At 28.8% G+C, this 25,596-nt stretch overlaps 2 protein-coding genes across 2 annotated transcripts; both read right to left on the minus strand.

Annotated features, from left to right (window-relative positions):
* Positions 1-2,132: 2,132 nt before the first annotated feature.
* On the minus strand, positions 2,133-4,216 carry LOC132949187 (probable RNA-binding protein 46). The gene is made up of 3 exons (XM_061019952.1): positions 4,047-4,216; positions 2,382-2,544; positions 2,133-2,231 (listed from the first exon to the last, which is right to left on the minus strand). The coding sequence occupies exons 1-3, from the start codon at positions 4,214-4,216 to the stop codon at positions 2,133-2,135; spliced, it is 432 nt and encodes a 143-aa protein (XP_060875935.1).
* A 4,872-nt stretch (positions 4,217-9,088) lies between these two features.
* On the minus strand, positions 9,089-23,495 carry LOC132949517 (uncharacterized). Its single transcript, XM_061020452.1, has 3 exons — positions 23,066-23,495; positions 16,403-16,769; positions 9,089-11,414 (listed from the first exon to the last, which is right to left on the minus strand). The coding sequence occupies exons 1-3, from the start codon at positions 23,250-23,252 to the stop codon at positions 10,979-10,981; spliced, it is 990 nt and encodes a 329-aa protein (XP_060876435.1). The 5' UTR covers positions 23,253-23,495; the 3' UTR covers positions 9,089-10,978.
* Positions 23,496-25,596: the final 2,101 nt, after the last annotated feature.

The following is a 25,596-nucleotide window of genomic DNA, read 5'->3' on the forward strand; positions in this document are numbered from 1 at the left end:
ATTGCTACTGGCAAAAGTACTGTTATAATATTATAATTGAATTATAATAAACATTGTTGTATAGTAATTAGTAAACCTTCTATTACAGTTTTGCCTAAAGTTTATTTTACATTATACCTACCTGTATAAATTTACAAATATAATAGAATTTAAAAAACATTTGTAATAGGCACAAATAGAGTTTCTACATAGGTTAGATAATTTACTAAACCTACCTATTAATTTAATTATACTTATATATTATTTATTAATTATTTGTGTAATTGAAATGTTTGAAACTGACAACAAAGTTTATAGATTATTTTGTTCAAATGAATTATGATAATATTTCTTATAATATAATAAAGTACTTAATAACAAAAATTTGAAATATTTTTTGATACCAATCTCGATTAAAATATACATTTTTTTTAATACCTATTTAAAAACTTATCTCAATGCAATAAAATTAAAAATTATAAGAGTTAGTAGGCTCTAATGCAATATAATACAATTGCTGTTAAATAATGATGCTAGATAGAAATGTTTAAGTCACAAGGAAATATTTTTAGTTAGGTAGGTGTGCCAATTAAATTTATATTTGAAAAAAATTAATTCAAAGTTCCCAATCTTAAATGTTTTAATTTAATTTTAAATGTGCATACATTGTAGAATGTACGGCATATAAATTATTCGATTGCCTACTGTGCACACCAGACAAATATTGTTGATATAACTAATATTATTTAAATATAAGTATAGTTAGGCAAATAAATTGTAATATAGGTACCTAATAAATATTGTTCAAATGGAAGTATAAAGCTATTTACATACAAATAACAACTAGGTATCTAAAATTGGTTATATGTACTACTTTGGTTAGTGATTACTGATTAGTGATTAGGTACTTACATAAGTCCTTACAAGGCAATTTACTATTATTTAGTTCTTTCAATAATACATCTATAATTGTTATAACTTTTTTATTTTATATCAGTTTATAATTCGCACCCCTAAAAGAATAGTGACACAAATCAAAATATTAAAATGTTGGGAAATTGACTTTTAATGTTTCATTGTGTAATTTACCCATTATAAATAGGATTTAATAGGATATAACTTGTTTCATAACATTTAAGATCAATAACTCTTAGATACAAAATAATAGGTACCGGTATGTAAATATTTGTTATTATTGCATGATTTCCCTACTTGATACATTTTAGGTAGGTACTTAAAAAAAATATTAGGTAGTACTTTTGAGACAGTGGTGGATCCAGGGGGAGGGCAAAGGGGGCATTGTCCCCCTCCCCCCAATCGCCATAGTTTTCCTTTGTTTTACTCTGTGTTTAGACAATTTTGGAACTTTTTGTACTTTTGACTCCCCCCCCCATGCGCCTTCCAAAATTAAGCACTGGATCCGCCACTGTTTTGAGATAATATTTATTTATACAACATAATATTATAATATTTAACAACAAGGAGCTTTAATCTTAAACTTTATAATATTTATATTATAATATTGATAAAAACTACTAGTTATTCTCATAATAGGTACAATAAATATTATATTAATAAAATTAAAATAATTTTTCCCATGTGAAACTGTTACTTTTTAGATATGACGCTTTATTCCAGCTAGAAAAATATTATGTACACATTTACAACATTAGTGAGGCCAGAATAAAGTCACATCTGAGAAGTGTTGATATTCCTGGAAACTAATAAACTATATTTTATTTTAAGCAGAAATAAAGTCATTTGAGCTCATATACTGTCTTCAATACTATTATATAAATCAAAAATGTCAAGCATACTAAAATATAAAAGATGAAATTCTGCAAAAAGTATTTTTGAGTTGTGTTACTATTCTTGCAAGGGTGCGAATTATATTTGTTAATAAAGTAGTAAAATAAACATTAATTTAAGCAAATTTCTATTTATGTAAATTCATGCATTTAACTAAAATATAACTATTAATTCTTAATTGATTACTTACCCAATTTTCCGTATCGTTAAAATAGTACATTTTAGCTCCATACATATTAAATGTATCTTTGAGTTTTTTTTTAAAAATTTGTGCTGCTCTAAATTTAATAAAAAAAAACATGTGTTAATTACATTTAAACTGTCTAAAATTAATTTACTATACTTTACTTTAATGATTTAAAAGATATGAATAACTTTGAATCATCTTCACATTCAAACTTCAGTAACAGTGATGGATGATTGATCACAAAATAGTTAATTTCCTAAAATATAAAGAAGTAGGTATTAATTTATAAATTATGTAAATCTAGTTAATAATATTAAATTCCTACAGTTCTGATGTAATATTTATTATTATTTCCCCTTGATAGTCCATAGATCATCATAATTGTGTTACGTAGGCTTTTTTGTACAATCAGTGGCTTATTAGTATCACTTTCTGGCAGGAATGTTCCGTTGTACGTGTCAATAGCAATGTCAACTGCAGCTAAACTTCTATACATTATATAGCCAAAACCTTTATTTAAACCTCCACTACCTTTCAGTAGTCGCACACTGTAAATTGAACCACACTTTCTGAAATATAAAAGAAGTTGATAAATAGTTTTAAGTTTAAATATGTCTTTAACAGCATGGCGTGCTGTATTCGTCTTACAAATGTAAAACATGGCAAATTGTATGTTGTAATATATTTTACCGATAATGTGTCAATTAATAATGGATTGCATTAAACTTGAATTCAATGATATAATATTATTGTATAAGATAAACGATTCTGAGCGGAGACAGTTTACTAGTCTGGATATTTTACATTGTTATTATTTATTATAGCATGTAAGTTGAATTAATATTATATTATTTTTTTTCTATTCGTTTTTTTGTTGATAAACAAGGCGTTAGAAATTAAAATCCCGTTTTTAGCGGTTTTTCGTAATGTGTCGGTGGTTTTTCCCGTGGCATTAAATAACAATTGAGAAAATCAAAAAATGATCTTACTAAAGTAAGATCTTGATCCAATTTGATAAATGGTAAGATACTATAATATGTTGAAATCATAGCACTCCTTCTGGTAGAAATTTTGTATTCAAGATAAAAAAAAAAAATAAATAAACACCATTGTAAAACAACTAGCTTCCTCAATAGATCCGCTAAGAATCTAAAAATTTCACAATTTCATAATTTTTCCACAGATTTTAAAATGTTGGCGGAACACTTATTCTATGTCCACGGAACACTGGTAAAGAATCACTGTTCTAAACTAACTTATTTGGGTTTGTCTACAACTTATAGGTATAGGTTTAAATAGAATTTTTATGTGGATACTGGAAAGTATTGGTATTATAAATAAATTTATATTCATCTTTATATCTAGGTGAAAGATAAAATAAATGATCGTCAATGACAATACCTACAATACTCAATTAAATATATAAGTATCATGACTTTCGGGTGAAAAAAAATGAATACTTGGTCGTATTAGGTAACAATTACTGAGTAACGATAAAATAAATAAATATAATTGTTATATTATTCCTTTAATAGTCCATATTAAAAGAATATTGCAGCGAGATTTCGCATCATTTCAGTAAGAAAAAAAACGAGAATTCATCAATAATTTCATCGTCTAAAAGTTAAATTCCAATAGGAACAAAAAGCGATATTAAATGGTGCTGTACATCAGCTGATGTATGAAGTCATATGCTCAACGGTGCTATCTCCTTAGTCCTTGGAATTCAATCACATATGGGAACGGGACTGGTGCAGGAGTATAATATTGTACTCGTATGCATCGTACGTCTAACAGAATGTATTTTATTCCAGCAGATAGTTTTTTTTTATTTTTGCAAAGAAAAATCATTACACGTTATTAAATACGGATTAATCGCGGATAAAATGTAAATCGTATTTTTCGGGCCCCGCGGAGGTGTGGGAGGTCCACTGAAACGTAACTATCGTGAACGACAATGATTTTAAACAACTCGCATTCGCAAAAAATACGAATACGATTTACGTCTCCCCGGTGTGATATAGCGTCTTCATACTACAACGTCCCCCTGGTTGGTGTATATTATGCTTACTTGGCAAAGTTGACGAACTTCTCAATGGTGTAGTGCTGCGGCAAGTTTCCCACGTACACCTCGCGATCGTTGTCGGGCTCTGGGTCATCGCGCTGGCTGGTCGGCTTGTACACTATCTGCGAGTTGATGGTCATTATGGCGTAGTCCATGTCCACCAGCAAGTCGGCCATAACAGTGTCACGATTTTGATTGAAATTTATGGTCTGATAGGATACCGGAAAGGGAATTGTGGACGCACGGTGCCCAAAGCAAAGAAAACGGGTGTCGGTCTGTGCGCAAGCGGAGACCTTGCGACCAAATGAAGACGTCGGCGAATGCGAATCCCTTGAGCAATGGGTGGCGGGCCGCGGGCGACCATCGGGCGAGCGCAGACACGAGAAGGGGTTGACCTTGGCAGTCGCGGTCGTCGTCGTGATGTCTGCCACGTCTGACTGTATCGTTGACCGGGGCGGTGCGGGGGGACCAGACGGTTCTGTCAAGAGACGATAGTGTCCAACGGTGATACGTTTTTATTTTTACATTGCATATTATTATTATTATTATTGACGTTATCGTTATCGGCTGTCGATCGTGTATACAACTACTGTCCTACTATAATTAATACTATTGCTATAATAATAATAATAATAATACTATGCGATCAACAATATCGTACTATTATAATATGTGTAGAATATATATTATTATCATTATTATTGTTGTTGTTTAGCTTTTAGACAATCTATCTATATAATATAATATAATATTATAATAAAATTTATAACATTATTATTATTGTAATAATTTATAAACACAACAGCAAGCGCTTATCGTTTGTAGGAAACGTAACCTAAACATATATTTTTATAGTTTGTATTACGAGTAAAATAAATCACTTACTATAAAGTAAGCCAAATCAAATCACACAAATGACGGCCGACCGCGACGGAGTCATTTACCAGGTGGAGTTGGCAGATTTTTTTTTGAGAGTGGGTATGGCAGTTAGAAGACACTTTACATTACTTATTCCAAATAAAAATAATAGTTTAAAATTAGATATTTTTGAAAACAAAAATACTTGAATGTTTCCATACTGTTTTATTTTGATTTATAAGCTGTGTATATTATTATATTTGGATTACCTATAATAGCTGTTTATTTATATAAATCCATCGAGTACGCATAATCTATAGGTACGTATAATAATATTAATTGTACTATTGACTGCCATCCCGTTAATTTGTAGTAGATTAAAAACTACACATCAAAATTAATAATAATATATTATATTTGAACGACGAACGTGTTATTATATCAAATAACTTCTACAAGCAATAAATACAAAATTGTTATACTAAGTAATAGTAATTTTACGAGTTAAAAAATATAGACGAAAGTTCTAGATAATTTTATTTATTCACAAAGTACAAAATATGTTATGCAATATCAGAGGTAAATAATATAAACAATAAATGAGTATTATCCTATATTTACGATGGCGAATAGCATATTAGCATCCTATGTGTTGAAATGTTGAATACATAATGCCAAATCAATAATTGACAAAATTAAATATATACAGTTTAGTTCACAATATTAATGTTTAATTTAGGTAGATACCCATACCTACATATTATACTTGAAAAATATATTTTAATATTTAATAGGTATTAAATAATTTTGTAACTTTGAACTATTTATAGTACAATATTATGTATATTGTATAACAATAGTAAATATTAAATTATATAGTTTATATTTTTGAACACTTTTAATTAGGTATACAATGTATCCAGAAATGTAACAAAATAATAATTTTTTTATATTATTTAATTTAAGTATTTGAGTACCTATTATTTATGGTAATTTACTATTAACTAATAAGTAATAATTAATAATTATGGATACTCTTTGCAGTTGGCACATAGTTGTACAATCATAAACCTCAATCAGTGGCGTATACAAGGGGAGACGCGGGGATCAGATCTTGGAGTGGATAATCTTTCAAATTGTGTTTGATGTGATTTTTGAATCAATTCAAAATCTATTCATTGTTCCTTATTGTTAAATATTTTACTACCTAAGTAAAAAGTTTTGAGAGGGTGGGGGATTTTCCAATTTTACCCTCCCATTTAACTATGTTGTTTTCTTTTTTTGATCCACCCTTTCAGAAATTATTCTACGCCACTGAAACCTATATTCACTATATTGGTTTTGAGTTACCTATATAATATTATTCACCCCGTTTAAAAATATTATCTATTGATTGTAGTTTATAAATGTATTAATTACCTACCAAATGATTTACTATTTTAGTTCACTATAATGTATTTGTGTATAATATAGATACATTATTATTTATTTCCATAACATTATATAGGTAATTGTAATTTAAAAATATTTTTTCAATTGTAGATTGAATAAACTATAAAATAACTTCGCTAACCATTCGATTATTAATAGGTAATGTTTAGGGTACCTATTGTACCTACCTGTGTATTATTAATATAATTGTTGTTTTAAGATTTGTTGACGTGATTTATAGATGTCCTTTAAAATTCATCTTAAAACCCTTGAACTATTTAATGTAATAAAGACGACTAGACTCTAAAATGCATTGTCACTTTTATGTAGAAAGAACAGAACAATTCTGGCAAAAGGTCAAACAACATTGTCTCTAGAATCAATACGAAATATTCTAATAATCTGGACTGTTGGCAATTGTTGTGGCTTTTAATATTATTATACTTTTTTTATTAAATTTGATTATAGCAAATTATGACAAATAACTAATATTGAATAAAAATATACATAACTGTGTAGTTTATCCTATCAACTTTATAGGAGTTACTTCAATATGTCTAATACAGAATAAAACATGTCGATGATAGGTAGTTAAAATAATATGTCTTATGAATTACTCAAACCTGTAATTAATTTGAAAGTCGTATTTCTAAAGTATTACCTATTTATATTAATTATATTTTATGTCAAAAAGTATTTAACAGGATTTCGATTAGATTTGTTAAGGATAACAAACGGTATTATAACCAGAATTTACAATAGCCCATTATAACAAAGCTAAAGGTAAAACAGAGTAGGTATTTAAATGATAAAGGTAGGTAAAGTCAGAGTTCGGAGAACTAAACTAAAACAAGCACAAATAATTGGCATTACGAAGAATTCTCTGTAGTTCATAATTTTAATCATATCAACTATGGAATAATGATGTGGAATATAATATTGAACTGGACTAAGAGTGGTCTAGGTTTAGCGTTGCTTAGGTTGGAACCTTAAATTGGATACGAACAAGTAATTCCAGAGCATCTAAACTAAAGTACTTATTCTTAAGAAGACAGAAGAGCAGTTATAAGATGCTTGTTATTGCTTATGATTTTAAACATATAACGCAGTAGGGCATAATCGTATAGCAAGACTAATCATTATATACTTATATATTACCTATATCAATTTAAACCATGAAATAATTATATTTATTTTTGTTAATTCAAAATATTGAAGTATAATTGTTTTTATCTAATATACCTAATATATCATATGACATTGCCAAATATTAAATGATAAGATGTAATAGTATTACATATTTTACTTATCTCATAAATATTGCTAACATATTATAAGTATTAGGCTGTAACTTACATGTCGTACGCGAACTCTAAACTATTTTCTCATAACTATAAGTGTCAAAGAAAAACGACTATGGCGTTTTAATCATTTTATTCTTTATTGATAATTTCCGTAATAGATGTAATTTATGAAAAATCGATTAGCGCTCAAAAGGTTTTTAGTTATTACTGTCTTATTATAATAGGTAGTTTGTTATATATATATGTATGCTTATAAACTCAGCTTTACTGAGTGGTAAATAAAAACAATTATTTATTATAGATGGGCACGTAACATATTCGTATTTTTAAAATTGTCATTTTTTGTTATAACTGTATAATGGCTCAATATAGTGTAATATAATTTAATAAATATTACTGTAGAGCAATATAATAGAATAAAACATCAAGATAATTTTGTTTATCTATACCTATGTACGTAAATCAGTTAGGCAATGCATATTAGTTGTTTCAATTCGTGAAATTTTTTTCATATTATAGCCATATAAAACATTGGCGTGCGTACGTATACGGGGTTATATGCATAAATGCAGGGTATGCGCTTACATAAGACCTTTGTTGTTAAAAATAGATAGCTAATAGTTTGGAATACCCATATGGCCATATCTTCATAGGTCTATGATGCTTCATAAACCATTGATATACACGGGCAGCATAGTGGCATAGAACCCACCTGAGTAATTATTAACAGTGATCAATTTATAAAAAATATCTTTATCATATGCGTGTAGTAATCAAGTTCATTGTCAGTTATCCGGTTACTGACCTAATACCTACCGTGCATCCGTGCAGTTGTTTGTTTTGCGTAGAGTGTGAAGTAAAGGGCAATAAATCTAGTATAATACTATTACATACTAGGTATAATATGTTCATTGTTAAGGTCAATGTTTCAAACTTTTACAGTAAAAAAAAAAAATATGAAAGACTTATTATTTTCTAATAATAAGTAATAACCATATGTTTATAATGCATTATAATGTATAAATGTACCTACCAGGGGTGGATCCAGAAATGTTTTATGGGAGGGAGGGTGCAAAGTTTTCTTTATACTTACGACTATGCTGCTTAAATTGTAATATAATACGTAAAAGCCTAAAGCAAAAAAAAGTATGTTGGGCACCAGGAATATAATATAAAAGAAAAATTTGGATCCAATATATTACATATTATACATAATACAAACCTATTTTTAGAGATTTGGAGGGGGGTGCGCCGGGGTTGTTGTATCCGGGCCTGTCATGCACATTAATTTTAAGAGCATTTATATCGTGGTGGATTGGGGCACATTTTATCAGCCACATACCCTGTGAACAAAGTCTGTGCACGGCTATCATATAAAATTCGATGGTATAAGACCATATACGTAGAAGATTGTATAGATACAATTATAAAAAAATCAATTATTGGAATAATATTTTAAAAAGCTATAGGTATATCTCATTTTATTTATTAAACATAATAGGTATAAATCATACACGAAAAAAACATGGTTAATAAATCGTCATATAAAAGTATTTAGAAGAAATATGCGAATTATTTGCTATATATTTTATCTGTGTGTCGTGTACTCGTGTGACACGCCATGTTATTAAATCTATACTTTTGTAATAATAAAGGTACCTATATTACAATATACCTATATAACAATTAGACAATATGTTTTTACTTATATAACATTATTAAATATGTATAGATGTGTAATATATAATAATATTATTGTACATGGAAGATTATTTAAACCGAAAAATAACGACTTGAACATTTTAATTTTAACGAATAGAAAAACTTAGTAGTAATAATAATAATGATAATAATAATAATAATATGCTAATGCCAGTTATTTTAAATTCGTTTATTTTTTTTAACTAAATTTATATTTGTAACTAATAATAGCAAAAGGTCTAAAGATGTAGAATATATAAATAAAAAAAAATTTTAAAAAAAAAAATGAAAAAGTATAAATTTATATTAATATTATACTAATTATATTAAAAAGTAAAAAAATTATACTAAATGTGATTAAATATTCGTAGGTATACCTACCTACTTATTTTTTAAAATGAGAAAACCCAATCGCATTAATGAAATCGCATAAATCTTTCCAGATAATATAGCCCTGCTGGTGTTCATAAAATCACACTTTACCACTGTGTGTAGACTAATAAACATACCAAACATGCGTGACGGAAGGGGTATCTTTTACATAATAGTAAAAATTCACCCGTTTACAACGTGTATAATATTGTATTTTGTTATAGTTTTACAGCTTTCTTAGTCAATGATATTCTATGATAGGACGACCTACAGTATAAAGGCTCGAGGGATAATAATAGGTAGCGCACAGCCGCACAATGATACAGTGTTGAATAGTATCGCGTTTGGTGTCAACTAATAATTATAGTCTATAGAGTATATAGATCGCTATTATTATCTAACTAAATAGACTGAGCTTGCATAAGACATCGGTAAGCCTGAGCGGTAGTAGGTTATACACTTATATATGCTATAGGATGTATAAAATAGTGGAACACGCAAGATTTTAATCATATAATATTAGTGACAAAACTCAAGTCTAAAATCATTGGATTGTATAAATATATAATATCATAGCATATTTTGTAGAATAGGTTCATTTTAATATTATTGGTGGTCCCGAGTCCCGACCATTTGCCAACAGCAAGCAACGTCGCCATCACGCTCGTCGGACATGGACGCTTATTGGGCGCAGGAGATCATAATATAGGTACAAATGTTGAAATGTAAAATAGTGTAAAGCTATATACCATTGCTTTTAGGAGGAATAGGTAAGGATTATACCACAACACAGAGCCGGCATTAAGGTGTAGCGAGGCCTGGGTCAATTTTTTTAGGCCAGACTTCACAATATAATTTTGTATATAATGTGAAGCCCGAAATGTCATACAAATGTACGAGGCCCAAGGCACGGGCCCCACTGGCCCCTATCCAAGGCCGACTCTGCCATAACATAAATAGAAGACTATAATATGTGGAGTTGTTTTTATAAAATGTAGTGTTATAACTAATTTGTGTTCTGTATAAAGATATCTGTATAATATTGTAGGTAATTATTGTTAGATAAATTAATTAAAAAATTTAAATTTAAATTCTATTTTGTCGCATAATATATCTAGTAGAAAATACTTTTTTATCCGACGGCCATTGTCACGCTTAATCTCCAACTCCCTCCTACCCACTTGTGAAAATCTTCAATACCTACTTACACCACGCTTGGTCAAACAGCTAGTGTATACATGATATAGGTATAGGTTAACCTATACGCGATGGCTACCACTGCAACAGACGGCGACGTACCTCGAGCATGCTAGCTCGCCTTATTTGCGCCCTTTGACTGAACTTTTTGGCGTTCTTAAGCAATGCGTCTTTTAATTCGTTCGGCGCCGTCGACACTTCCACCCCTTCCTCGCAATTTCCCCAGTGGTCGGTCTTGCACCCCGGACGGTCCGTGGTCTTGGGTAATACTGTTAGCTCGACGGACAGCCTGACACAATCCGGCCTCATCGTGGCGCGGAGTACAGCGAACTGCTCGTGGCCGGTGCACGGGCCCCGCGTGCCCAGTTCGTAACACTGTCCGTCAGTCCACTTGGCGAGCGAGACTGCCTGTCGTCGTTGTTGCTCCGAACTCGACAGCTGCAGCGACGGTGACGACGAATCGGTCAGGCGGCGTTCCTTGGCGCACTCGTCCACCGTGCAGATTCCGTACCTATATGTAAACGTGAAAAGAATTTTTTTTATGAAAAATAACATCGCGGTTACGCGTACAGTAATATTATTATAGTACAGTAGTTATGATATGGTGTTTATTAAAATATTTTTCAAATTAATTGTTTGAAGTTATCAATTTGATAATCAGTCTGGGCAGTAGGTAGATAGTAAATTATAGGTTTATTATTTTTAAAACTGAGTGTTTTGAACCCAGAAAATCAGCCAAGATTTTTATTTATCAACCTAGATTCCTAGTTTCTATATAACTGTATTAATTTTAGATTCTGAGCGGAGCTAGTGAGGAAGCTATAGTGGTTTTACAATGGTGTTTATTATTATTTTTTTTTATATCCTGTATACAAAATTTCTACCGGAAGGAGTGCTTTGATTTCGACATATTATAGTACCTTATCTTTTAGCAAATCGGATCAAGATAGTACTTTAGAGAGGTCATTTTTTGATTTTCTCAATAGTTATTTAATGCCACGGGAAAAACTACTGACAAATTACGAAAAACCGCTTAAAATGGGATTTTAATTTCTAACGATGATTTGTTTATCACCGTACCTAGCAACGAATAAAAAATTATAATATTAATACAACTTAAAGGCTATAATAAATAATAAATATTAAAAAAAAATCCAGACTGATGATGTCTCCGCTCAGAATCGTTTTTCTTATACAATGATATTATATCATTGAATTCAAGTTTAATACAATTCATTATACATTAACCCACTTGTAACCTACTGTACTGCAGAGCGATATCCACTTACCTGCTTTTTCTATTATTAATTTAACAATGGAAAGTTTTAATATAATGTGGATAAATAAAATAGAGTTTTATTAAAATAAAAAATTACTTCATGTTTGTGAAGAGGATCGAATGGCCTTGACAAATAAAAATATTTAGCACTATAGAGTTATTTTTTAAACTGATATCATGTACCCCGTTCAAATATTATAAAATATTCCTAGCTCTAAATATTTATGCTTAATTATTGCTAATTATATACATTATTATTATGTCAATTTGACTATTATCTTGGTTAGCGATTTATTCCCTAATAGTGTGGGTACCAACATTGTATTTATAATTGTATACGTTTAAAAATAGGTGGTACTGCGGAAGTGCTTGCGGCGTTCACCATGGCTGACGTTATAGAACACAAATATTTTGAGAGTATTTTAACGGAACATATTATATTGTATAGCAGTCATGAAAATACAAAGACGCACTATAAGCTTGTGACATCAAACTCATCAGAGTATTCGGAATAACTACACAAATTCCTTGGATTACTATGGTTGAATGTTGTGATATAACCCGAGTACGCGCGTACAGCAAAAGTTTGAACGTTATTGTCGAAGAAGGGTAGGAATGGTAAAACTGCGCGCACATTCCTTGTTTTTAAAAACGTGTATCAAGAGAGGTCTTATCTATTCTGGATTCAGGCCCGTCGTCAGATATTTTCCGCCCTAAACCAAACATTTTAGTGCCGCTATTCTTTACCGATATGTATTTAATTTTTCCGCTTTAAATTTCTTTAAAATTGTATGCCGCTCTAAAGCAACACCTCATGGCTTGTTTGTGCCCTAGCGACGGGGACCTGTGTGAATGCTGCAGCCTGGTCGAGCGTGTAATATATTAGATACAGCAAATATCTTCTTTTAGTTGTAAAGGTTGTTATTAATTTTGATGATTTTAATTTACAAATTACAACCAAATACATTTTTGTATTGTATGCTACAACTATATTATGTTCGGATTAATCGGATTATTATATTGGAATATCTTTATAGATTATAATAAATTATATATCCTATATACACTATAATATATCATTATAGGTTTATTTATTTTATAATAATATTATGATATATCTATATTGATAAACGTAATTGATATTTAATAATAATATATGTTATGATATTTCGTTGCTTCTTGCATTACATAGTTGGAATTTTGTCTTTGTGTAAAGCTTACAATTTATTGTGGTATACAAATACGGTATTTAGGATAGCTAATTTTTAGTAGGTTTTAACTATTATTAGATATACATTTTCTTATTTTCGAACATAGATTTTATAGTGAACATTTAAATACTTACTAAGTTACGAAATAAGATATTGGTACCAAGTTAAAATTAAGAGTAAATGCGTTCATCAAGTAATGTTTGAATTTTAAACAAATCAATACCATGCATATTTGTCTAAACATTTATTTTAATTGATTTTAGCATATGTTTTATGGATTGCTCTCAAAATACCTTTGTTTAACATAATTTATATATTATTAAAAAGAAAAATGATTGAATTTCTGACTTTTTGAGTATTATACGTTATGTAGTAGAAAAAGGAGTTTTATGATAATTTAATACTTGGCAAATTTACAGAAAATACTGAACAGGAAATCGAAGTATATTAGCGTATAAAATTGTTTACAACCAAAATAATATAATACGCCTGCGGTTATATTATGTAGACATCTAGTTATATTTTGAAATTAATTTAAAATTTAATTTGATGGTAATAATATGAAATGTGTATGAATATGACGCGTATTCCTTCACTTCGGAAATAATAGAATTCGTGGTAAAACAATTATCGTGCAGGAATAGCTTATTGGAATATAATAATTAATGAACCAAGATTATGTAATAATATTATCGTCTCTGTAACATTTTCTGAAATAAATCGTTTATATATTATATAAATCATGTGTTGGATATAATATGCAGAATAGTATTATAATATAATATTATATAAGGCTAACTAGCTTAGGACTGTATCGTTTGTGTACTTCCCAAAGGTCATTAGTCTAACACGTGGCGGTTGGGTCAATCAATTTGAGGACCATCACCATGCGAGTATAATATAGACATTAGATTAATTATTATAAAATATTACAATTTCCGACGGGTATTCCTCTTTGACTAAAATTGGCCGTTTTTCGCATTAATTTTTTGTCCAAAATGAATGAAGCTAATTTTTTTCAGCAAATTTTTGGTTAATGTAATACTTTATGGGCTTATTAACCTAACGTCGTAACCTAATTATTTTTTAGGTATTAAAACCTAAGTATCCAACCTATATCAAGTTATAATGTCTTATATATTTTATAACGACAACAGGCAACAGCTAATAACTTTTATATATATATATGGCGTGCATATATATATATAATACAATAATCAATAGACAATAATTCACGTAAACAATTTCAAACACGTAACTACCTAATAATCACAGACGTTATTCTTATTTACTCATGTAACATCATCATTATTTATTCAGCTGACTCATGAATTGAGAATTTTTTCGTTTGTTTTATTGAGAGTCAGCTATAGTGTAAAATAATATTTCTCTAAAATAATATTACAAAACTTAATCACTTTTATATTCACTAAATTAAAAATATCTGTACTTGTATTAATATTAAAGCTGGGAATGTTAGTGATATTTTTCAACTATAGTTAAAGTCAAATGACTTTAATATACCTAAAACTAAGAAACTTAGAATATACGTGGGTTTCCGAAATTTCTGAAACTTAGTTAGAAATTAGTTGGTGACAGACGGACGGACGGACGGATAGCGGAGGTTTAGTAATAGGGTCCTGTTTACCGTACGGAACCCTAAAAATGATATAACTAGGTACAATTATTGGCGATGGCTGATGATTGATTGATTAGTTATAAATTGTTTAATAATTGATATTTTTTTCGATTTTTCAAACGTTTTAAGTATGCATAGATTAGGTACAAGGTAATGACATTAATTTTTTTCAAATAATCAATAGAAATATCGGAATTTAAAATATAGATACCTATTGGTTATACGACTGCAGTGGTGGCGGTAAATTGTGTTATTACAACAATCACTTTAATGATCTAACTAAATTAATAATATTAAATATTTTAAACTAGGCAATTTTTTAATTGCCTCGTTAAAATATTTTGAAGCTTGAATTAATACATTTAAATTAATTTTTATATGTATATATATATTTTTTTTTTGGTTTACCCGCATAAACCTACCAAACAAAATTACATTAGTTTACGTACAATTTTACCAAAATTATTTCTACGGTAAAACTCCCATTATTATTGTGATTTACAAAGGTAAATCACTTCCAGTGTACCCCAGGCACCAGACAACGTCCTAGACGGCTAAAGATTTACTCGGTGCAAGTATGCAACCCAAACAACTCAGGTATTTGACAAATATTTTTAAGGTTATTGACATACTGACTGAAATGTAATCTGAGACGCAAATAAATGCTCGCAGTCATATCAATACATCTAGCACAAAAAAAAAAAATAAAAACAGGAATTCATCATTGATGAATTTTTGTCTAATGATCCAGAATAGATTGTTAAAAAAATTGTGCCTCAAAAATGTATTGTTGTAATTTACTTACCATAAATATTTATAAAAAACACAAGCGCATTTAATTTTTAATTTACAATCTATAAGACATACCTATGATTTCTTATATAACGCCAATTTTTATAATTTATTTACAATATTTACAATTTAAAAACACCAACACATTTTTAACTTATTGAGACAGTCCTTATAAGTTTGTATGGAGTGAGAAGAAATTTGTGTTGTCAAAATCTGGAGTCGTTTGGGAATTTACCTTTTTGTAAAGCGGGAGCCGTTAGGAAAAACGGCAGCCGAGTGGGCTTTAATCGATTTACCACCACCGGCTGCAGCTGTACTGTCCCCTGAATCTCGTAGCAATCATGGGCAACACACCATAATAATAATATATTAGTATGTTGCCCATAATTGCATAAAAGTATATTAGTATTCTTGTATGCCTTGCAAAATATATTATAAAATATATATACGATAGTATGCCAGAATAGTAAAACCAAAATAGGACAGCAGGAAGAAAATATTTTTGGAAAAAAAAACAAAACGGCCGCTTTAACACTTTTACTCCGTGGTGAAATATAGTCATTGGCCTTTGTACTCACCTGGTCCCGTGGGGTGTTAGCACGTGATTTCTGGGACACGCGCCTTTAGAATATACCGGATAGCACGGCTGCGAGTCTTGGTTACCGTCGTCGTCGGCGGACACGACCTGCACGTAGGGGACTTTGCCACCGTCGTGACACTTGCAGTACCCTTCGCCGTACTCGTCGGTGGCCAACACGGTGTCCGAGCTGGCGCACAACCGGTCGCGCCGGGCAGATTCCTCGTCGTGGCAAAACCCGTCCCGGGGCCAGTACACGTCTGACTCGCTGCATCGGCGTCTCGCGCACTTGGCCCTCGACGGACGCTGCTCCCGCAGTTGGGCTCTGTCTGACTCTGTCTGACCTCTGTCCAATACCAACCACTGTCCTATACACACACCGTTTATAATGACGCGTCAATAGTATAATTTAATGAATAATGATATAATATAGTGCTATTAATAACCAAGCCTGGGCATTAACGAGTTAAAAAGTTAAAGTTAAGTTAAAAAGTTAATTTTATTTTAACTAGTTACTTTTGGCTTTTCATTAACTTAACTGTTAACTTACTAAATTTCTTTCTTAATTAACGTGAAATTAACGAGTTAATTTTTCATTTTAAGAAGTAAATTAAGTTAATTTATTGTGTTTTTAATTTTATAATATTTCACTATTTCAGTCTATTTCAGTCTATATCGTTTTCATGCCAAAAAATATGTATCATAAATTGTTTAAAGTTAAAAATGTATATCATTCGAATCTAACTTATATGGAAATACTGTATGAAGTATTAACATTATATCCTATTATTTAGTTTTGGGTTGGGCAAAAATTAAATACGCTAGCGTTGTATAAACAAATTAACTTTTTTTTAACTTACTAAAAATTTAACAAAAAGTGTGAATTAACTTTTAACTTAACTGAGCTAACCTATATTTAAATTAACATTTAACTTTTAACTTTTTGTTATTGGTGCATATTAACTTAACTTAACTGAGTTAAAAAAAATCCTTAACTTGCCCTGCCTTGTTAATACCGGTCTATATAATATAATATATTATATTATAAACAGAATATATTTTTGTTCGTTTTTATATAAGTAATAATCGATGTAACAAACAAACTCCGCTCAAAATCACTTTTCTAAACGCGGTGGTTTATATTATAATAATTATTAATTGCCTAGTTATTTATATAATTATAACAATGATAATCGGGGCTTGAAGCTTCATACATTCAAAATTTGATTCGATACGAATTCGTTTCTTGATATTATATAGGTACAATCGAAATACAAAATTATATATTTTACTAAATTTATATGATTTTGCATACCCATTTAGAGATTGTAATCATATATTAATGCATATTATGTTTATAAATCAACAACAAACTATTTTTCAATAATCGAAAATTATAATTTAAATAATTTAAAAATAAAGAGGCACCGCACATCTAGTGATGAATCCAGACAATTTTTCTGGGAGGGGGGGGGAGAGGGGTCTTATTTTGTTATGTTTGGGAAAGTCAGTAAATAGTACCTATACTGGCAATACGGCATAAAAATGGTATATTTAAGTGAACACTAGTAAGTAGCAAGTGCGGTAATCATAACGAGTATTGTACATTTAATAAATAGGTAAATTTTTTGAAAGTTGATTTTGTCTTGGAGCGAAAGTAATTTCAGGTGGACATTCCCCCCAGAAATATACCTGAATTTAACACTGCGCCATGTCAGTTGCCATGTCCATATTATGAATTATGACCGAGTATTAAGACATGCTTTTAGTCGAATCTTTGAGTATAGTTATCGTGGACTACTTGACTATGTTCAAATTCGTTCAAGGTGATCCAGGAAAAAAGTTTACGACAAATTAGAAATGTTTTATCAAAAATAATCGATTTAAAAACATTATAACAAATCTCCCGTATACTTAGTGGATCTATCTCTAACATGGATAGTCTTCCCGAAGATCTAACAACAAAGGACCTCATTTTATACAAGTACGCACGTAATTGGTGCAACAGGTAAATGTTAAAAGATCATATTACCGTTACCGGTTAACGGTTAACTAGCACCTCGCTATACTGTATCAGAGAACTACATAATATTCGTTATATTTGTGTTTCGACAAGCTGCAAAAAAGATGAGTAGCAAGCTTGGGTGGTTGAAAACTATTTTAATGATGTATTAGTATTTATGAGTTCATAACATAACGATCATTGGCATTCCTCCTCATTCTACATCGATTTCATTCCAAACGAAATCAAATCAAAGATACCTACCGCATTAGAATCTATACTTTGAAGATGAAAAAAAAATAAGAACGCCGCAGTGACTAGAAATTCAGGATTTTTTTTGAAAAACTACTAAAAACTTGTTCTATAATGTATACAATTAAAAACCAAACCTCTCTCTTCTCAAGTCACCATGTCTACCGCGTTACTGTTTGTCACATACGCTATATGCGGTTGGGTTAAGTGACAAGTGTGTATAATAATTATTGTTTGAAATATAACTTTCGTAACTACCTAAATATAAGTATCCTGCTAGAAAAGTTTCATAACGCGTTTCCTTTTTACTTCTACATGAAATTTTACCGTCTAAAGGGGCTTGTTGTTTTTGAATATTTACCTACTTCTCACATCAACCGTATCATTTAATCATCGCCTGTGCACCGTGTGACTCTAGCTGTATACCTACGTGGCTACACAATGATCGTATAATATTTTACATTAATTTGTTTATGAGTAAAATATAGTGTATGTACGTATCATAACAATACGTGTGTGTATAATATATAGTTTCTGAAGCCTATACACTTATAAGAATCAAATAATGTTATTTATTTTTAAAATTTGTCCTTGTATAATAATTGCTTCGAACAGATTTTTAATTATTAATACTAATAATACCGCGCCTTTATTGCAATATGCAATAATGCGTATTATAATATTATTTAATTATTTTCAATATGTACGATATTTTATCTCAAAGTGAATCTATGGTTATTATGTAACAATCGTACAACATGGTTTATATTATTATAAAATAATACCTACTTTATAGGTAGTTATAAAATCACACAGGTATAAAAAATTAATATAATAATAATACGATTTTGGGTTGGGAGCGAATAGCGGTTTAATGAGATAGTTACAACAAAATAGTTCACGTATAAATATAATGTACCTAAGAGTATTGTTTCTTAAGCATTTGTTACGTGATCGTATTGACATCTATTATACCCAACGTTCATTGATATGTAGGTACTATACCTACACGGCCTCACATATTAAAGATAAAAATATGTAAACAAAGCAAACGAATGTCCGATAAGGTACTTTAAGAAGCTAGGAGATATATTTTTCTTTGACATTTCTTTGTGTACTGTTTATATCAATTAAAATGCAGTGAATTATTTTACTATAAGAAACCTCAAATATAATTTTAAATACACTTCTTAGAATAAGAACAATTTCACAAGAATAATTAAACAAAAACAATTTCTGAACTAAAAATACTGGTAGTTATTAAATATTAAAAGTTTTTAACAATCAAAATATTTTAACTGAAAAATTATCGTTGTGAACGTTTTAAGTTTACTTACTTATTGTTATAACCATAAAATAACATGTTTTTCCTGTAAATATTATTTTTCATATAAATTTAAGTTTTGTACTTGGTATATACCTAAAGGTTACTTAAAAATAATGGTTTTAATAAATAATATAAAAATATGATATATATTTATCGATATTAAACCCTTGGAGATTAAAATGTTTGAATACGCGTTATATTGTATCGGATAGTTTTATTTCGTCAAGCTTGAATTAATATGATCCAAGCCCTAAGGAGTATTGAGTTTAGTCTCTTTATAGGTACGTTCATAAATTATAATTCTGTAATTCTGTCAAGTTTTAAGTACTTTATACCGCGTATGAATTTAGGAGTTAGAGTTCGGTCAAAATATTATACTTTTTAGTTTTGTAAATGTGTGGTATTGATTTCTTCTTCTTCTTTATAAGTCTTGACGATTTGTATTAAACCGAAATAAAAAAAAACTGTGGGTCATTACAATGATAAAATACGTTAACCTATTGGCTTCAATTATCCGCCATATTTTGATCAGTTTTAATGTGAACGTTTTTTTCGTTTAGGGACATTTTTGAGATTGTCGTTTGAGATTTTAGAGGGTAGAAATTGTGAAAAACCCTACTACTAATTTAAATCAAAACAAAATATCTACTCACGTATGGGATATTTATTATGCATGGTTTGCCTACATTGTATCTGGTGAGTTAGAAACAGAAACACGGAGCATTATTTAATATTTTCTGATTACATTACGGTCATAATTAATTACTCAGTTGTTTTAATAATGTAAGCTATAAATTTATTATAATTAGAATATAAGAGTCTCTTGTAGATATATTCTCTTTGGGCGCTGTTGTAGTTTGTATAATTATTTATTGGCGGAAATTGTCCAAGAATCAAGGTACAAAATACGAGTATAAATAATTTATCTACACGCAAGCTCTTAGGTTCTTGATTATTTATCTTCCCGTATACTACATGTAATTCGCTTTATAGTCTTATACTGGCGAAAACAATGCCCTCGAACTATGTTAAAATTGGGATTACGGCAAATACGTACTTACAGTCCCAGGGCACACGCGTGCATTTTTTAAGTTATTTTAGTATACTGTGTATTGAATGGTTAATGCATATGCACACCTATATAGTATGCCGGTTTAGTAGGTGTGAAAATTTCGACTTTGTAATACAATAAATTAGTCTTGACAGTTGATGATAATTTTAAAGGTATAAGATTAATTTTATCATTTCATAACTATAAAAACCGTTTTGAATCGTCGAATGAATCATTATTCATTTCCTACTAATAATATTACCACACTATGTTGGTATGTATAAATATATAATATTTATTTAAAGACTAAAATTATTCTTTATCTAAATTTAATAAATATGAAGTATAATAAAATGTCTATGTAACTTATTTATATTAATTTTTGTAAAATGTATTATGACTATAAATTATGTATAGGTGCCTACTAATAAGATTCAATTTAATATAATTTAATATTTTATTAGATGATTAATATTATTAATATTTAGTTTTAAGATCTATAATGTCTACATTTGTATTACTTAACCCGGTTAACCGTTATAATAGGAATAACAATTGTCTAACATTTAAATTTTTATGTTCCATACTTTTGCGTTGTTAAAGTGTTTTAATTGTTTGGGACTAAGGAAATCTTCAAGGTCTCAACAATAAATTGTAATCGTCTAATTGTTAAACCACGTATTTATATTTTTTTCGCAAAATATAATCTTTGTTTTTTATGTAAATGTGAATTAATCATAATTATTATTAATTATAAATTAATATGATTTATTATGTATTATTTATTTATTTAGTTTAATTTCAAATACATAATATGAATACTGGGCATCACTGAGAAAACCCAGGAGTTCTAAAACAAATTATATAAACAATTACACTTTTATTTTGTATAGGTACATGATAAGAATTAAATTATTTTACATTGATTAGTATAGTAGGTACTTTAAGTTTTGAATAAATTAATTGGGCTAGATTTCGGCCTAAATTTGTGCTTACAGATATATAGTTATGATTAAGTATGACACCAAATTGTAGTGGTTCCAAATTTAAAATGGTTGTGTTTTACTGTTTTACCATAGTTTAAATTATTCAATTTTATAAATAAACAAAATTATTCTTTCTCGTTCATACAATTAATTTGTAAATTCTATATAAATATACTAAGCACCTACAATCTACATTATGAATAATATTGTATTAGCAATATTGTACGCATATTCATTAAATTATTTTGATTATATTTATATTAAATAACATCGGACCTTATCATAGTTTATATAAGTAATAATTAAAAAATAATTCAATAGTAATAAATAAATAGCCATATTATTATTATAATAGGCATATTATTTAATATTTTTAAGTTATACCTAAGTCGTAACTTATAAAAGTTAATTAAAAGTTATTAGACTAGAAACTTAGACTATAATTTCAACCATAAATTAGTCATTAATATACCTATGCTGTTTATATATATATATTTTAATCTTAATGTGATCAGATAAAGAAATAATTAATTTTTTATGAAGTATCAATAGTTTTGATGGGATGGGTTAAGGAGAGCGTAAAAAAACGAAAGGTGATAGCGATCTTCTCGTAGTATAAGTATGCATATACTTAAATTTTTTTCATTTAAATATTTTTCATATTAAGCTTTTTTAAATAAATTAAACATTTCACTTATTTTTTGGATAGATAAATATAGTATTAACTAATAGTATTATTTCAATTTTCACTGTACTCAATATGACTTTTTGCCTATTGGTCTTTTATTGTTTGCTGTTTAAATATTTAATTTAAATAATATATGAAAATATTTCATAGACCTACATAAATGGCTATATTTTTAGAATTTTAGATGTTGCTCCAACCTGCAACTCGTTTCCGTTTTCTATTTAATCTATTTTTTTATTCCATAATTTTATAAAAAATATTATTATTTTCATTATTAATAGGAAACAGATAAGGTAGATATACCTTTAATACGTTATATCTTAACGTAATAAACAAAAATACTTGTCTTTTCACTAACCCTCATCGCACGGTCCTTTAGTCAACAAGTCCCAACAACTGTCTCCGTAGAAAATTTTGTTCATTGACAAACACTTTTCGTAAATGTTTTCCGACTGTTCGTGCAGGTTTTTAGGTATAGTCAAATCAGCTAAATAATAACCGAAAACATCCGTTAACGACACGAATATAAGTAAAGGAACGAACATGATGGACGGTGGTGTTAGGTATATATCCTTGATACTTTCGATCGTTAACTGTGATGATCACTTGTTACTTCCACTGAACTACTAGTATATAGCCGTATAGAATAAAATATGCGTTAGATAAAACAATCTCAAAATACAATTTTAACTCATATCGTAAATATAATATAATATTATGAAAAAACTGCACTAGTCGCACCGACAGCGTGCTGATTCGAAATGACCGGACTGTAACGACGAACCGCGATTTATGTTTTACGGAAATAATATCACGGTATTATTATACACCTACGTGAATTATTTTATGTTGATACTGTATCTTGCTTTCGTATAGAAATCTCCCTTCCATAATTCTTATAATATAGTTGTTTAGGTTACACGCAGTGTACAAGATGGGGGCCTTGAAGCTCTCCCGGGTTTTCGAGAGACGGTTACTCACCAGTGGCCATCGCGCACAAAATTGGCAAACCGTACGTACCTACTTAGTATATGTTTTTATTTTATCGGGATTGCAAATCTCAACCGAAAGTCTAACCTCCTCACGCACTATTTTCTGAAGTACAGTAGTCGTACACACGTGTCAATATTACAGTATGACTATAATCGTTTTCACATTTAGTAGTGTATTATCTATCACTAAAGCATTATTTGTACACGCCGCACAATGACCTCACAAGTCAATCACGACAATGCGATGTTATTGTTCGTTTTACCAAAATCACTGAAAACTCGACTACACTAGATAATTTGATTACTATTATATTATGTTAAGTAGACAATTGTTATGCTTCTAATAGCAGTAAGTTAGTATTAAGTAAGTATAATACTTATGCAGTACCTAGTACCTACCTATATAGGGCATAGACTTATAGTAAATATTGTACCTACTAAGAAGTTAGTGCGGTGATAGTTTTTTTTTTATTATTATTGGAAGGTAGTTTTTAAAATTAAAATCGTAATTTTTTGTTAATCTTATTGTAAGCATCCGGTTACAATATAGTGACTTGTTGTCATCAATTTTATATCATTAAATAATTTTTGTCAGAGGTTTTAATTTTTTATCAGCTCTATTCGTCAACATTTTATATTGTTTTTTTTCCTGTACTTTGAGGTACATCTAGAAAGTTTGTAAAAGTTCTATAGTTACATGTAAACAATTTCAAACGTTAAGCTACCTATAACATTAAAAAGTTTGTAAATGGTTATTAAATTATAATATTGATTATTAAAGGGTTTAAAACTCTTTAATAATTTATTTTAGAGTTTTACATAATGTTTTGTTTCAGATTAAAAGTTAATGACATGCCATAGAGTAATAAGAACTGTTGATGCTATATTTTTTTTATGGTTTAAAAATGTTAGTACTTCATTAATTTCAAATAATAATCAGAATGTATACATAAATAATAACTTATAAGTTATAATAATATATCATTATATCAATATACATTTTTCTTAATTTGAAAGTTTTGAAGTATAGTAGTACCTACTAAGCGTATAATGAACTATGTATTATTGATAAATTTATTTAATTAGGTTAATACGATTTATTATGTAAGTATAACAATATTAATGACGGTCAATTTTGATAATCAGCTTTCTCAAAATTGATTCAGATTTTTAATAATGGGTAGGTACATTACGTATTCGATCAAAAATATGTTTATTTTTGTACTTTGATTTAGAAATATAAAAATATAATAGGTTGGTAGCAAAGTTATTATTAAAAATGGACAAAAAAATATTGCATTTACTATCAAAATAAATAATTTATTTATATTTAATTTATATTGATACATATTTTTTACTATTTAGTTTATTTATCAAACATATTTTCCAAAATATTTCACATTTTTATTTTTTATTTCTTTAAATTATTTTATTTTATAAACATGCCATTTACTTTAAAAAATAATGTAATTTATTCATTCAATATGATTTTTAAAATTAGTTATACTAAATAATTAGGTCAAAGAATTCAAGTCATTTATACTCAAGGAATTTACCTATTTTATCTGATAAGTATAAAAATGTGTGTAATAGTATATATTATATTATATTTATTTTTACTTAAATTAGGTAGATATCTTATTAGTTTTATGTATGATGAATGTATCTACCTTTATATTTATTCTGCTTGGTATTTTATGAAAGTTTAAGTAAAAAACCTTATCTAACTAATAAAAATGATTATATTTTATTGTGTGAAAATAAGCAGCGGTAACAGATTTACCATTGCTGTCACTTAAAACAGAACCAACATGACGAAATATTTCAAATATATTATGCAGTAGGTACATTTATAACTTTTATGTCTAATTAAAACTTTTCGGGTAAATGTTATCCT

This window comes from Metopolophium dirhodum, chromosome 7, assembly GCF_019925205.1.
Source record: "Metopolophium dirhodum isolate CAU chromosome 7, ASM1992520v1, whole genome shotgun sequence".
NCBI lineage: Eukaryota > Metazoa > Arthropoda > Insecta > Hemiptera > Aphididae > Metopolophium > Metopolophium dirhodum.

Coding starts and splice junctions, on each gene's coding strand:
- LOC132949187 (XM_061019952.1), bottom strand. CDS start 4,216: ATGGCCGACTTGCTGGTGGACATGGACTACGCCATAATGACCATCAAC. Junction 2,545..4,046: donor AAGTTCGTCAACTTTGCCAA/GTAAGCATAATA, acceptor TTTATATTTCAG/AAAGTGTGGTTCAATTTACA. Junction 2,232..2,381: donor ATACTAATAAGCCACTGATT/GTACAAAAAAGC, acceptor TTTATATTTTAG/GAAATTAACTATTTTGTGAT.
- LOC132949517 (XM_061020452.1), bottom strand. CDS start 23,252: ATGTTCGTTCCTTTACTTATATTCGTGTCGTTAACGGATGTTTTCGGT. Junction 16,770..23,065: donor TAAAGGACCGTGCGATGAGG/GTTAGTGAAAAG, acceptor GTGTGTGTATAG/GACAGTGGTTGGTATTGGAC. Junction 11,415..16,402: donor CTAACACCCCACGGGACCAG/GTGAGTACAAAG, acceptor GTTTACATATAG/GTACGGAATCTGCACGGTGG.